This window comes from Nelumbo nucifera, chromosome 2 (genome assembly GCF_055504915.1).
Source record: "Nelumbo nucifera cultivar China Antique chromosome 2, China Antique-T2T, whole genome shotgun sequence".
NCBI classification, from domain to species: domain Eukaryota; kingdom Viridiplantae; phylum Streptophyta; class Magnoliopsida; order Proteales; family Nelumbonaceae; genus Nelumbo; species Nelumbo nucifera.
In genome coordinates, this window is record NC_142650.1 from 12,644,202 (window position 1) to 12,656,843 (window position 12,642).

A 12,642-nucleotide genomic window follows, 5' to 3' on the forward strand; every position below is an offset into this window, starting at 1 on the left:
AGGTATTGTAAATTTGAAGATTTATGTGTGAGATGGGGAAAGCAGCAAAGGGCTGGGCTAAGCTGTAAAATAAAGAAAAAAAGATACACTCTAATCACAACTTGCATACTCCTTTTTCTTGAATAAATGACTATCAGTTCTTGATAAAAAAAAGAAGGAACTAGAATAGAAGATAACATTAATAAACATGGAAAAATAAAAAGGAAACCACTAATCTCCTACTGGCATATACGACTATGCCTATTAAGCACAATATCATACTTTGGAAGTGGCATTTTGGCTCAAATATGACAAATTATGATGATTTTGAAATCGTGCCAACAGTACAGATGATATTGTACCATACCTGTAATGATCGTCTTGCAGACTGATAAACCTCAGGAACTGGGTCAAACTGAGAAAACCACCAAGGCCCCATCAAGGACTTCAGATGCGGAGCTAATCCTCTCCTGGAAGCCATGTTTTATTGTCACAAGCATGCTCATTGAAGACTTCTACAATTACAAAGTAAAAAAAGAATAGCAAGCTATGCCAGATCACAAACAAGGAATCTTAGGTTCACAAAGGAGTGATTTAACCATACTAAATATAGTAGGGATACAATTTGGATGATGATGATGATGATATATATACCAGATAAAGTGAACTTAATAAAAAATAAGAAAAAACTACAATATCAGGAAAAAAGGAAATAAATAAAGAAACCAGGGTTGCCACAAGACAACCTCCCCAAACACCCCAGAAGAAGTGGTGCAATGGTGTAGTTTAGTGGGGTGTAGTTTGAAGAGCTGAACCCCAGTAAACTGGTGCAAACATGGAAGCAAAAAAAGAAACTACAGAAGAAGTGGTGGTTTAACCTTGTCCAATAAAGCTTCTTTTGGTTCCCTAGCTTGTGACAGCAATGGTGTAGTTTAGTGGGGTGGTGGTGGCCAGGTTGCTGCCTCTTCCCCAGTTTTGGCTGAAGCTCTTGCTCTTTTTGAAGCAATCAAGGTGGTGGTCTCTACCAAGTGTGATCAAGTTATCTTTGAGTTAGACAACTTGCATATTGTCAACTGTTTAAGCTCCAGGTCGGTGGACTGTCACCAAGATATTCTCTTCATCAACAGGGATATTTTGCTTCTTTGTGAAGGTAGTCCAGTGAAGTTTGCTTGGGTGCCTCAAGATGTTAACTTTGCTGCTCACAAGTTGGCTATGTTCAAGGATTTCTTTCCTCACAGCTTCAGTGCTCTAGTTAGAAACCCTGCTGTGTAGTTGGTAATTTGTTTTCTTGTTGCTTGTTGTGTTCTGTTGTTTTCTTGTGTGTTAATGAAAGACAGGTTTACCAAAAGAAGAAGAAGAAGAAGAAGAAATCAAAACTTTTAATTTTCTTGAACTAGTAGCAATTTCAGAATTTTTAGGCGATTTGGATTTTAGTGGTTGAGTTTTTCAAATTTATTTTCTAGTTTGCTTCTGCCTTAGGCATAGATTAAGTTTCAAACTTCTAGAAATTGACCATTAGTAAAACAGAAAAATACTATTTATAGTAATTATCATTTATGGTAAAAAAGAAACCTACTATTTTTAGTAATTTTGGTGTGATAATTTTAGTAGAATTAGTTGAGACTTGAGAGTTATAAAGATTTGATAGTTTGAATAGGAAGTTTCTATTTTTCATTAGAGCTTGAATCTAATTAGGAAGTTGCTGCTTTGTTTCTTATTAGTCTAAAAATAGAGGCTGACAGTTCTTCTAAGCATTTTATGCTGTTATTCCTATTGATGGGCAGTAATAAAAGAGTTTTATTTCTGTTTTCTACAATAGAAATGGCAGAGTATTTTCTTCTTGCCTTTTGTTATCTTCTTTGTTTGTTTGTTACTGAACACAAAATCCAGGCCCAAACTTGGAATTTCCAAGTTGGGCTGGGCTGAGATGACCACCCCTAGATGTTTCTCAATAAATGCTAAAATTGATTATTAAAATTTATATATTAACAATTATTAAGACAAATTATATTGATTTCTGAAAATCAAGGTATATATATGTACACATTTTACTTTTTCCATCATTTTTCAATAGTTACCGATTGTGCCTCGATATCTCACACCTTATATAAACCATTAGAGTAAGGTTTTTTATATTTAATTACTTATTTAATGTCATATATATATTGTACTTATTGTTATTAATATACTTTTTAAGATTTATTTGAGTTTCCTAGTGTATCCATGTGTATCTTGGTTTTTCGTCTGTATCTATGCATATCCAAAGCATATCCCAATACGTCTCTTAAAATTGCCTTTCTTATACACTTTGCGTTTCTGATACTTTGAACCTTAGATGTACATGAATTATTGTCAATTCCCTCTATGTGGACTAGAATCTTCTAACCCCCTCATCATTTTACAGTTGTTACTTACAAACCTCCATCTTGGGAAGTAACCACCCAAAAAAGCTATCTCCTGGCTGCACCATGTCTGGCCAGCCCAACAGCCAAACAATTGGCTGATCTCAGAGTCTAGTGAAAGTTACCTCTGGTTCCAGAGCCAACTTTTTACCACTCTAGTAACATGTCAATACATCCAAGAATCCATATTTTTTTCTTAAACCAGCCCACAACTATTCTACAATCCCCTTCCATTTCTAGATCATCATGTTGTAGGGATTTCCCCAATTTCAGCCCTTACAATACAGAGAACTCTGTGTGGAACTACCATAATAATGGGACCAGAAAATAAGGTCAAAACATTAGCATTTGAAGAAGAGGCAGAGGTCAGAGATGTTGGTACAAAAGTGGTAACAATGACCAATGCAATTTTGAGGATTTCAATGGTAGATGCAAGGTATTAGGCAAGTCATGTGAGGGAAAAGAAAAGATTTTGGAGAGTATGAGTGGAAATGAAGGTGAAAATACATTTTAGTGTGGGCAAATTCAGGAACAGATAGACAAGAATATGGAGTTTTTTATTCATAAAAAAAGAACATTGAATTTTTTGGAGGCGAAGCTGAAGAAAGAGAAAATATTCAGCATGGAGTTTCTGATATCAGTGGAGAGCAGTTTGGTGAATGGAAAACTAAGTAATTTAGGAGGGGGGAAAAGTACTGGAAAAAAAACCTGCTCTGTAGTCTATAATAGAAAGAGCTGTTGTACCACACTGCCAACAGAGAAAGAAGGCAAGTGGCTGATGATTCGTCCATAGTTGTCACAGTGATAAGACGCTCATAGAGGGTTGCCTTGCTTAACCGCCACGACATTTTTAAATGGTGCTCTTGGATACTTTTATATTCTTAACTTTTTGAGATTATAATAACAAAGAAGACACTATTAAACTAAATTATTCAGTTTAAGTTAAAACACTAGTTCCTTTTTATCATTTTTCTCATTCGTTAGGGTTTCAATCAACATATATACTGCTGTGAACCCTCGAAAACTTCAAAACGTGAACTGATGAGCATGGAAGAACTCAAAATTTTATCCAATCAACACATATTGATTATTTTCTTCATCATCTTCTTTCAGTATTTCATTTCTTTTCTTCTTTTCCTAGGACAAAAATAGAGGCTGAGCCCCTCTATTTTCTGTAATTTCTTTTCTTTTTTTTTTCTTTTGATCAGCAACATAGAAATAATTTCACTAAAAATTAGAGCATAGAATTACAACAAGAGGTTGTGAAAGAAAAAGAAAAAAAAAATAGCTTAAGTAGAGCTGACCCAACCCAAATATTACAATTGAGCCCAATACAAGGATTGTTTTAGTACCCCTTGCTTAGTAAACCATCTACCAGACTATTCACAGTTCTACTAACCCATTTAACTTGGATCATCATGTCTTTTGACAGCCAATTTTTTAGAGTAATAATGAAATTTATTAATTCAGAAACTGATTTAGATTTGTAATTTCATACAGCATCCCTTGGAGAGGCACAAGCTGCAGCCTCTCCCAATAGTTTACAAGGAAACTAGGGATAAATTACAGAAATCACAGCTGAGCCCAAAACAGTCCTTCCCTATTTACCCCTTGCTTGGCTAACACATCAGCCAAAGCATTTGCTGATCTCCCCACCCACTGTATAGAAACTAACATATTCCTTGTCAGCCAATTAAACTTCTTAATCTCATTCTTGTAGCACCATATAATATCCTTGGGGTTTTTCAACCAGCCCACACCATCTTGGAATCCCCTTCAATAATTAAATGCTCTACCCCCAATTGGTTTGCAGATTTCACCCCTTGTACAGCAGCTAATAGTTCTGTCCTAACAGAATCTCTGAATCCTAAAGGGCCCAAGTAGAGCAGAACAACCTCTCCAAACTCATTCCTCAGAACACCCCCATTCTAGATAACCCCAGATTGCCCAAACTGCTTCCATCATAATTCATCTTTAGTGAGCCTTCGGATGGAGGAAACCAACTTGTAACTACCTTATTCTTAATGGAAAAGCACCTTGCTACTGCTGACCAGTTTATCCAAAAGTCATTAAATGAGAAATGATGAAAATTTTCCAAAGTCTTCAAAGTATTGTCATATTCAACACATAGCCCTTCAATTCCTGGCTGCTCCTTTCCTTCTCTTGAAAGATTCTAGCATTCCTTTCTTCCCATAAAGTCCAAATCAAAGCGGCTTGAGCATATCTTCACATAATTCTCCCTCTTTTTGTAGGCTAAAAGAAAGTAGAATGGTCAAAGATCATGTGTACTTCTGCTGGCAAGCTCCAGCTACACCCAAACAACAAGAGTAGCCAAGCCCACAAGTCTGTAGAAAATTGACAAGATATTAGTAGATGGTAACAATCCTCCCCATGATCTCTACAAAGGGTACACCAGTTGGGAGAAATACGAAGGAAGTGTCTTCTCTTTTGTAAGTTATCTAGAGTGTTTACTTTCCCATAGTACACTTCCCAACAAAAATCCATAATCTTTTGGGGAACTGACCTGCACCAAATTTCCTTTGAAGAAAAAAGCTGTTGAACAAAGGACTGAGAGATGGACTTGAAGTAAGAAGCACAAGTAAAAGTTCCTTTAGGCCTAAAAGCCCACACCCTTTTGTCGGGCTTGGAAGGATCCAAGCAAACCCGATTAAGGAAACAAAGCAAGTCAGAGTGGGAGTCAATTTCATTGTCCCTTAATCCCCTACAAAACCCGAAATCCCAATTAGTAGTCAAGGGTGTTCCCAAAGGTGAGACAAATTTTGAGACCACCTCTTTTTTATACAAAGAGAGAGAAAACAACAAAGGGAAAAGGTCCTTTAAAGGGGTATTTCTACCCAAATGTCCTCCCAAAATTAGACAGCATTATCAAAACAAACTTCATACCTAACAAACCTGAGATATTGAGGAAGGGTGTTGTGAACAGCCTTCCAAGGTGTTGCCAAATTAGCTTGCCTTGATAGACCAAGTCAGGAAGTTTAAAATGGTCCACAAACTTCCTGACTATATCATCCTAATTGGTAATCACCTCCTCATCTATCTCTAACTTGGTCACAAAATTCTTTCTCCTCCTCCAATTGGCCAAGTCATGAAAGAATCGGGTAGTCCCATCACCTTCCTTAATCCACTTGTGCCTAGATTTTAGTCTCCAACTAATTTCTCCCCTCAATGGTACCTCTTTCAAATCTTTTTTTCAATTATCTCCTCAGCCCTCCATCATCCTCAGTCAAAACATTTTGAGTTTCTTTCAAATCCAAGTCTTCTATCCAAGTGATCAAACTCAATTTTTGTTCCTCGAGTCTTCCAAAATGATCCCTATTCCACTCTTTTATTTTGGATCTTAACCTCTTAAATTTCTTATAAAACCTAACCCCCTTCCATCTTACCCCCTCATCTCCTCACCCACCATTCCTTCACTTTGTTCACAAAATCAGCTGGATTAGCCACATATTTTCAAATCTAAGAGGTTTAGGTCCAATAGCAAAGGACTTCATGCCCTATCTTGATAGGATCATAGGACAATGATCAGAAGTAACCGTAGGCAAAGCTCTGGCAACCAAGTTTTCCCAACTGCTCTCCCAATCTAAGTTAAAGAAAAACCTGTCCAATTTCAAACGAAAGGGGTTTCCTAAAGGTTGGACCAAGTAAATATGGTTTGTAGAAGTGTGATTTCCTTCAACTCACAATCTTCAATGAAACCACTAATTGTAATTGCCTGTTGGGGATTACTAGTTTCTTCAAAGAATCCAATTACATTAAAATCCCCACCTAGGCACCAGGGCCATCCTATAACCCTTTGATTGCATATAACACCTCCCACATTTCAATTCTCTCTCAATAGGAGTTAGGGCCATAGACATTGGTTAAAACCCACACACACCCATCTTCTACATTCCTGAACTTAATGGATATTGATAATCTACCTATTAATTCTTCCATTGCTTCCACTAAATCATTGTGACAATCCCCCCCCTCCCCCGAAGCTCCCCATGAGGGTGTTGAAGTCCAACCTACACCTCTAGACCTCCAGATACTTCTAACCCAACTTCCATCTAGTTCCATTAATTTGAATTCTTGTAATAGCACAATATCCGGTATTTCCTTCCTAAGTAGATCTTTGATCATCCTCCTCTTTCTTGCACTCCCTAGGCCTCTTACATTCCAGCTATTAAATTTCATGGGAAAAATGTAGTAGCATAACACCCAACAAGAAGCCTCAGTCTCCTTCTTTTAGGCCCTTCTTCCTATTCCCTCTACCATTGAATTCTAAATCTCCTTCAATGTCCGAGATTAGCCTTTCTACTTCAGATCTTTTTTTCTTCTTTTTTCCTCACCCTTCCTAATACAAGTTTTATCCTCTTCCTTATCTCCAACCTTTCCAGCCATTTGATATCCTCTCTTAGTCTGTGGTGCCAGTTCTACTGTTTTTCCTACCCTATTTATATGAAATAATTTTTTGCAACACTCGCTCTCATTTTGGTCACAATAGCTTTCCACAAACCCTTCCTTCTGTTTAAGTTCCTCCAAACCAGTACAGATCGGTTTCCGGATTCTATCTGCCTCCTCACTTGTCCCCTTACTACTTCCTTCCAACACCCTCTCTTTTCCTTCCACTATCACCCTTTCTCTTTCGTCAACTCCTCCTATGTGGGAAGCTGGTGTATCTGTTTCAGGCACAGCACACAAGTCAGTACGCAAAAATGAATAAACATCCATACCTGGTAAGACAGGAAGAGAACAAGAAACACCGGAACTGAGTTGTTGGCAGGTTTCATTTGGCTCTGAGGCCTTTCCCCTTTCTGGAAAATGTTGCAAAGGGGGTTATTATGAATGCTCCTTTCAACTTCATTCCTTAAGTGCCATGCGACCCCCTCCCCCTTTTTCATCCATTCCACAACTGTTCTCGAATCACCCTCAATAATCAGTCTATTAATACCCAATTCTTTGGCCTTCTCAACCCCATGAACTGCGGCCAATAATTCAGATCTAACCACATCACCTTGCTCAGTTGGGCCCGAGTATAAGGCTATTATGTTACCTTCCTCATCCCTAATGACCCTCCAACACCTGAGGGGCCCAGATTGCCCACACAACTCCCAATAAAGTTCAGTTTCTTCCAACCACAATTTGGGGGTGACGACTCCAAAACTACTTTTTGTCTTCTGGACGATGAGGCAGCTATTCCATACACACAATTTGGGGGTGACCTTCCCTTCTTTTTGTTGATACATCCTGTAATGATGTATTTATCATATATATATATATATATATATATATATATATATATAAGTGTGTGTGTGTTTATGTATATAGAATTCTGTTACTGTTGCCAATCCCCCAAAGAAAATTAATTGGAAACTCCTCAGGAGTGACAGTATGTCAAAGGTATACAAATTTTATCTATACTTACAGGCATGACAGCTGATGATATCATGGCAAGAGAAAAATCATTTCATATCAACTTTAAGGATTCCAAAATTCTGGAAATGCTATTCTGATCTTTCTAATGATAATTAAGATTAATGAGTCTGATATGCATAGGATAAGTTCAAACCCGACGGTGATGACAAAATTAGTCATGGTGTCATTAGTAGCTCGCCGAACCTCTCTATTGTAATCCTGCAACAGCCTCTTGTATTCAAATGCCTACATGACAATTGGAGTGATTGTCAAAAAAAAATAAATAAATAAATAAAAATGAATGGGCGTGGAACTGATTGCCAGAGACACCAATAATTAGAATACATAAAAAAAGAGATCAGTATAGGCAAAGATTCTATAAAAAAGCTAAGGCCGTTTGGCAAGTCTTTTTTGAAAGATCTTCTGGAAGCTCTGACAGTCAAAAGATGATGTGAGCTTTTGCATCAAGATCTTAGCAGCTTGAAGACTGTTTGGTTAAGGCGCATCTTTCCGCGCAAAGATGAGTTGAAAAAAAAAAGGCGAACAGCTCCATTTGGAGCTTCCCAAAAATAGTGTGGAACGGGCTTCCCATGTCTTCTCGGGGCTTTCGCGAATAGATCTTTTACCCAACCAAACAGGAAAATACCAAAACGTGGGCTGTCAGGCTTCTAAAAAGCCGACAGCTTGCATGTAAAGACGCACCAAACAGGGCCTAAGCCTCCATATATCCATCATGTGATTTTTTTTTCAACTGAAAGATACCCTCTTGAGAAAGAAGAAAGCTTCACTCAATTTATTTTTCTTTAGTGGCAGCTTTGCAATTTTTTGTTTTTTGTTTTTTGATGAATGATTTTTTTTTCAACTACTTTTTTTGTTTTTTGTTATGAGCCAATTTAGCCTTTATGAGTTATTTTCTATTTTCTAGTTGCTATTTTTCAACTTTCCAGTTGTCATACTAGTCCCAAAATAAAGAGTCATTTTTTATTGGTTAATTTAAAGAGCCTTATTACAGTTATCTTGGAATTCAATAACTTTCTTAATCAAACTATTCTTCATTTAGAGAAGTTGAAATTGTAATCATTTCTTTTTTTCTCTTGCAGATTAAGTCTTGGGGGTCAAAAGTTGCTTATTTGGTTTCAATAGACAGGCCCAATCTAACAAGATATCATGATCTTCAGAACCCAATGTCAAAAGTTGTGTATTTGGAAGGCCCACTATCTTTCCAAGGGAGGTAAATTAATTCTAATTTGGAGTGTCCTGTCAAACCTTCCAGCTTATTATCTATCCATCTTCCCAATTCCAAGGGAGGTGGCAGATAAGCTTGAGAAGGCTATGAGGGATTTTTTGTGGAAAGGCAAGAAAGACAAAGAGAAATATCACTTGTGAGCCGGGACCTTATCTGCAGGCTGATTGCTAATGTTGGGCTTGGAATAAGAAAAGTCAAAAGTTTCAATGTGCTCTTTTGTGTAGATGGTTCTGGAGATATGGCTCAAATCCTAATGAGTTGTTAAGGGAGTTGATAGAGGAGAAATACAGCTTAAATGATAATGGTTGGGATGCAACGTATTCCACTATGTCCTTCAGCTGTGGAGTGTGGAGGGGAATCTGTAAAGCTTTCCCTGCATTCTCAAGAGGGATAAAGCTCCTCTTGGGTAATGGATCTAGAATAAGGTTCTGGTTGGAACCCTGGTGTGATGAGTTGGCTTTGAAGGATAAGTTCCCTGATCTGTCTATTTTGGCTGGCAACAAAGAGGTAACAGAGGCTGAGTGCTTTCAAGCTGATGGATCTTCGGGTACTTGGAACCTTGCTTTTAGAAGAAATTTTTTTGACTGAGAGGTGCAAACTGTGGCAGCATTGATGTCTCTATTTAACAACCAGCAAGTCAATGTGAATCATCAAGATTTAAGGCAGTAGAGATGGTCCAAGTCAGGGGTGTTCTCAGTCAGCTCATTTTTATACTGGTTTAGTGAGTGAGCAGGATAGTTCATTTCCTTATAGAGCAATTTGGGGAAATGCAGCTCCCCCAAAAGTGAAATTTTTTGCTTGGGTAGTGGTCTGGGAGAAATGATTAATTAAGGATCTGCTGGTCAAGAAAGGAGCTAATCTAGCAAACGTGGATTGCTCCCTCTGCAATGCCCATAGGGAAACTGTGAATCATCTGTACCTATTATGTAGCTTCTCTTCTAAAGTCTGGAATCATTTCAGAAATTCTGATCCAGTTATAGGGTTCTTCCCGAACTCTGTGAAGGACCTGTTAGCAGGGTGGAGGATTCAAGGAATGTCCAAGAGAGGGAAAGCTTGTTGGGAGGTGGTTCCTCTAGCAGTGTTTGTGCACAATCTGGTCTGAAAGCAATAGTAGAATTTTTTAGCAGAAATTGAGTCCAGATGAGGTGGTTATCAATTCTGCAGTTGGCCTGTTGAGAGCATGGCTGTCTACCCTTACATGTTTCAGTTCTGATGACCTTTCGTCCACTTTCTTGAATGTAAATTTTTTTGGGGGTCCTTAAAGGTGTTTTTTGTACAAAATATAGAGGACCATACTTGTGTATTTTTTCTCAGTTAATACAACATTATATTTTACTTTTATCAAAAAAATCATTGAAATCAATAAAGATAGGCACTGTTACAAGCATCCCAAAGGGAGGCACAAGTTGCAGCCTCACTATTAAATCAGAGATAGCACAGTAATTACAATTGCACCCAATACAACTGATCCCTAATTACCCCTTGCTTAGCTAATGAATCAGCCAATGCATTAGCCTCCCTCCCCACCCATTCTATACTTAAGATTCATCTGCTGTGTTAACCACTGGAACTTCATTTCATTTCTATAACACCAAACCACTGACTCCGGATCTCTTAGCCAACCTACCACCACTTTGGAGTCCCCTTCAATCACCAGGTTCAGTCTAGGGGAAGACCACAAAGAGCATGGCTTGAATTAGTGACTAGTGAGAAATGATTACAATTTAACAACAGTCATGGCACAAAACAGAGTGGAATGGTGGAACAGGATTTGCATGGCCAACCCTATATAATTGGGATAAGGCTTAGTTGGGTTGGAGAAACGATAATGATTTATTGAAGAGGTGGTTTACCTTTGCTTTATTTAGCTCTAACAGGATAAGGCCAGATCATATTTGAACACTTTACTGATTCGGTGTTAGCCTTACGAATTTATTTATTTAGTTAGTTATTTTGGTGGGTAGGGTTGCATTTGCTTCACTTGGTTGTAATAGGATCAGCAATGAGTTATAGAAATTAGAACAGAGAAAATGACAACGCTTGCTGACTGTAGAGGAAGTGAGGTCAGTGATGGTAAACCCAGAAAAAGAGGTTAGCAAAAAGGAATCTGCAGGGGTCTACATCAGTCGCCGGAGTTTGAGGAGGGGGGTTGGACGGTGGTAGAACGAAGGAAAGGAAGAAAACGAAATCTCAGCCATAGAAATCAAAGGGGATTTAATGGCTGCCGTGGATTTTTGTCTGTGAATGAAGGACAAAAGTCAGCTTCTTTTCAAATTTCAAACACCATGCTTTCCAACGTGGTTGACATAAACCTCATCAACAAGTTAGCTAATGCAGTAGCGGCCTGCCTTAATTCCAAAGCAGCTGAACCGTCTATGGGCCCCATGGGCTTTATCTGCAACCAAAGTAAAGGGACGAATCATGTATTACCCCAATGGAACCCTGACCAATGCGCTTCAAAAGCCCAGATAAAAGCCAAGGGCCAGGTTCAGGCCTAGGTGTGGGGAGGGGGGAGGGCAAAGGGAAAGGCAAAGCCCAATTAGAACTTTCGCCGTCATCTTCTTCAGATTACGAGGGATCTGAGTTTGGAGAAGGCTCGAGCTTCACTGATCTTTGGAGCGAAGAATGGAGGCACGAGAGAGAGAGAAGGAAAAGGAGCTCCGCTCTGAGAAAGAGACACTTCAAGAAGGTCATCCAAGGTTAACTTAGAATGTGAGCAATCTCCTTGCACCAGTCAGTTAGAAGGGGGTTCGAAGGAAGGAGAAGCGACATTTTCAGCGGGCAGGGAAGAAGCCCCAAGGGCAGATCTCAGATAAGAGGAGTTTTGCAGAAGATGCAGCAGTTCTCTCTTCCTCCAGCTCAGAGAATCAGGAAGCCTTAGCGTTAGCTGTGGCTGCATCCAATGTTTTCAAATTCGTGCGATACACGATTTGAATTGTACTGTTCAAATCAAATCAGGGCTAAAACGATACAAATCGTATGTGTAAATCGTTTTTTGAATTAATCGTATGATTTGTAATCAAATCAGTAGTCTAAATCATAAATCACGATTCATATGCTATAGTTTGAAAGCTTCATTTGAGATTAAATGACCATTTAACCCTCTTCCTTTTTAAAGATTCACTTTTATAAAGAGGGGCAGAATCATCATGTTAAGTATAAAACATAGAATACCCACTTTGGTCAATCAAAGAAGACTTGCCATTCAAGGAAAAGACTTAGGCAGGAGACTGGGAGAGAAGAAACCCTCCTCCAGTTTTTTGGTGAAGCTCCAAACTTCCTTCTCTACTGGTCTGTGTTGAAAGGTAAGGGACTTTATTTTATTTTTTTGATTTCTATTGTTTTTCTGTCATCTATAATGGTTTTTGTTGTTTTACTGTTCCTCTTCTTCTTTTGATTTCTACTGTTCTTTCTTTCTTCTTCCTCATCCTTTTCCTCTCTTCTTGTTTCTTCTCTCTTATTTCAGTTGGTTTTTTGGCATGAAAACAGGGGCTCCGCCCCATTTATTTCAGTCATTTTTTGCCATGAAAACAGGGGCTCCACCCTACTTGCTTCAATCAACTTTTGGCATGAAAACAGGGGCTCCGCCCCAGGTCT

General features: G+C 38.5%; 1 protein-coding gene across 2 annotated transcripts in view; it reads right to left on the reverse strand.

Moving 5' to 3' along the window:
- The window catches only part of LOC104597233 (HEAT/U-box domain-containing protein), a 69,996-nt gene that overhangs the window by 31,065 nt on the left and 26,289 nt on the right, over positions 1 to 12,642 (reverse strand). For both annotated transcript variants that reach the window (XM_010258678.3, XM_088898379.1), the window contains 2 exons: positions 7,954 to 8,045; positions 347 to 449 (listed from right to left, as the gene is read on the reverse strand). In XM_010258678.3, coding sequence (XP_010256980.1) covers positions 347 to 449; positions 7,954 to 8,045 — 195 coding nt within the window. The remainder of the gene's footprint in view (positions 1 to 346; positions 450 to 7,953; positions 8,046 to 12,642) is intronic.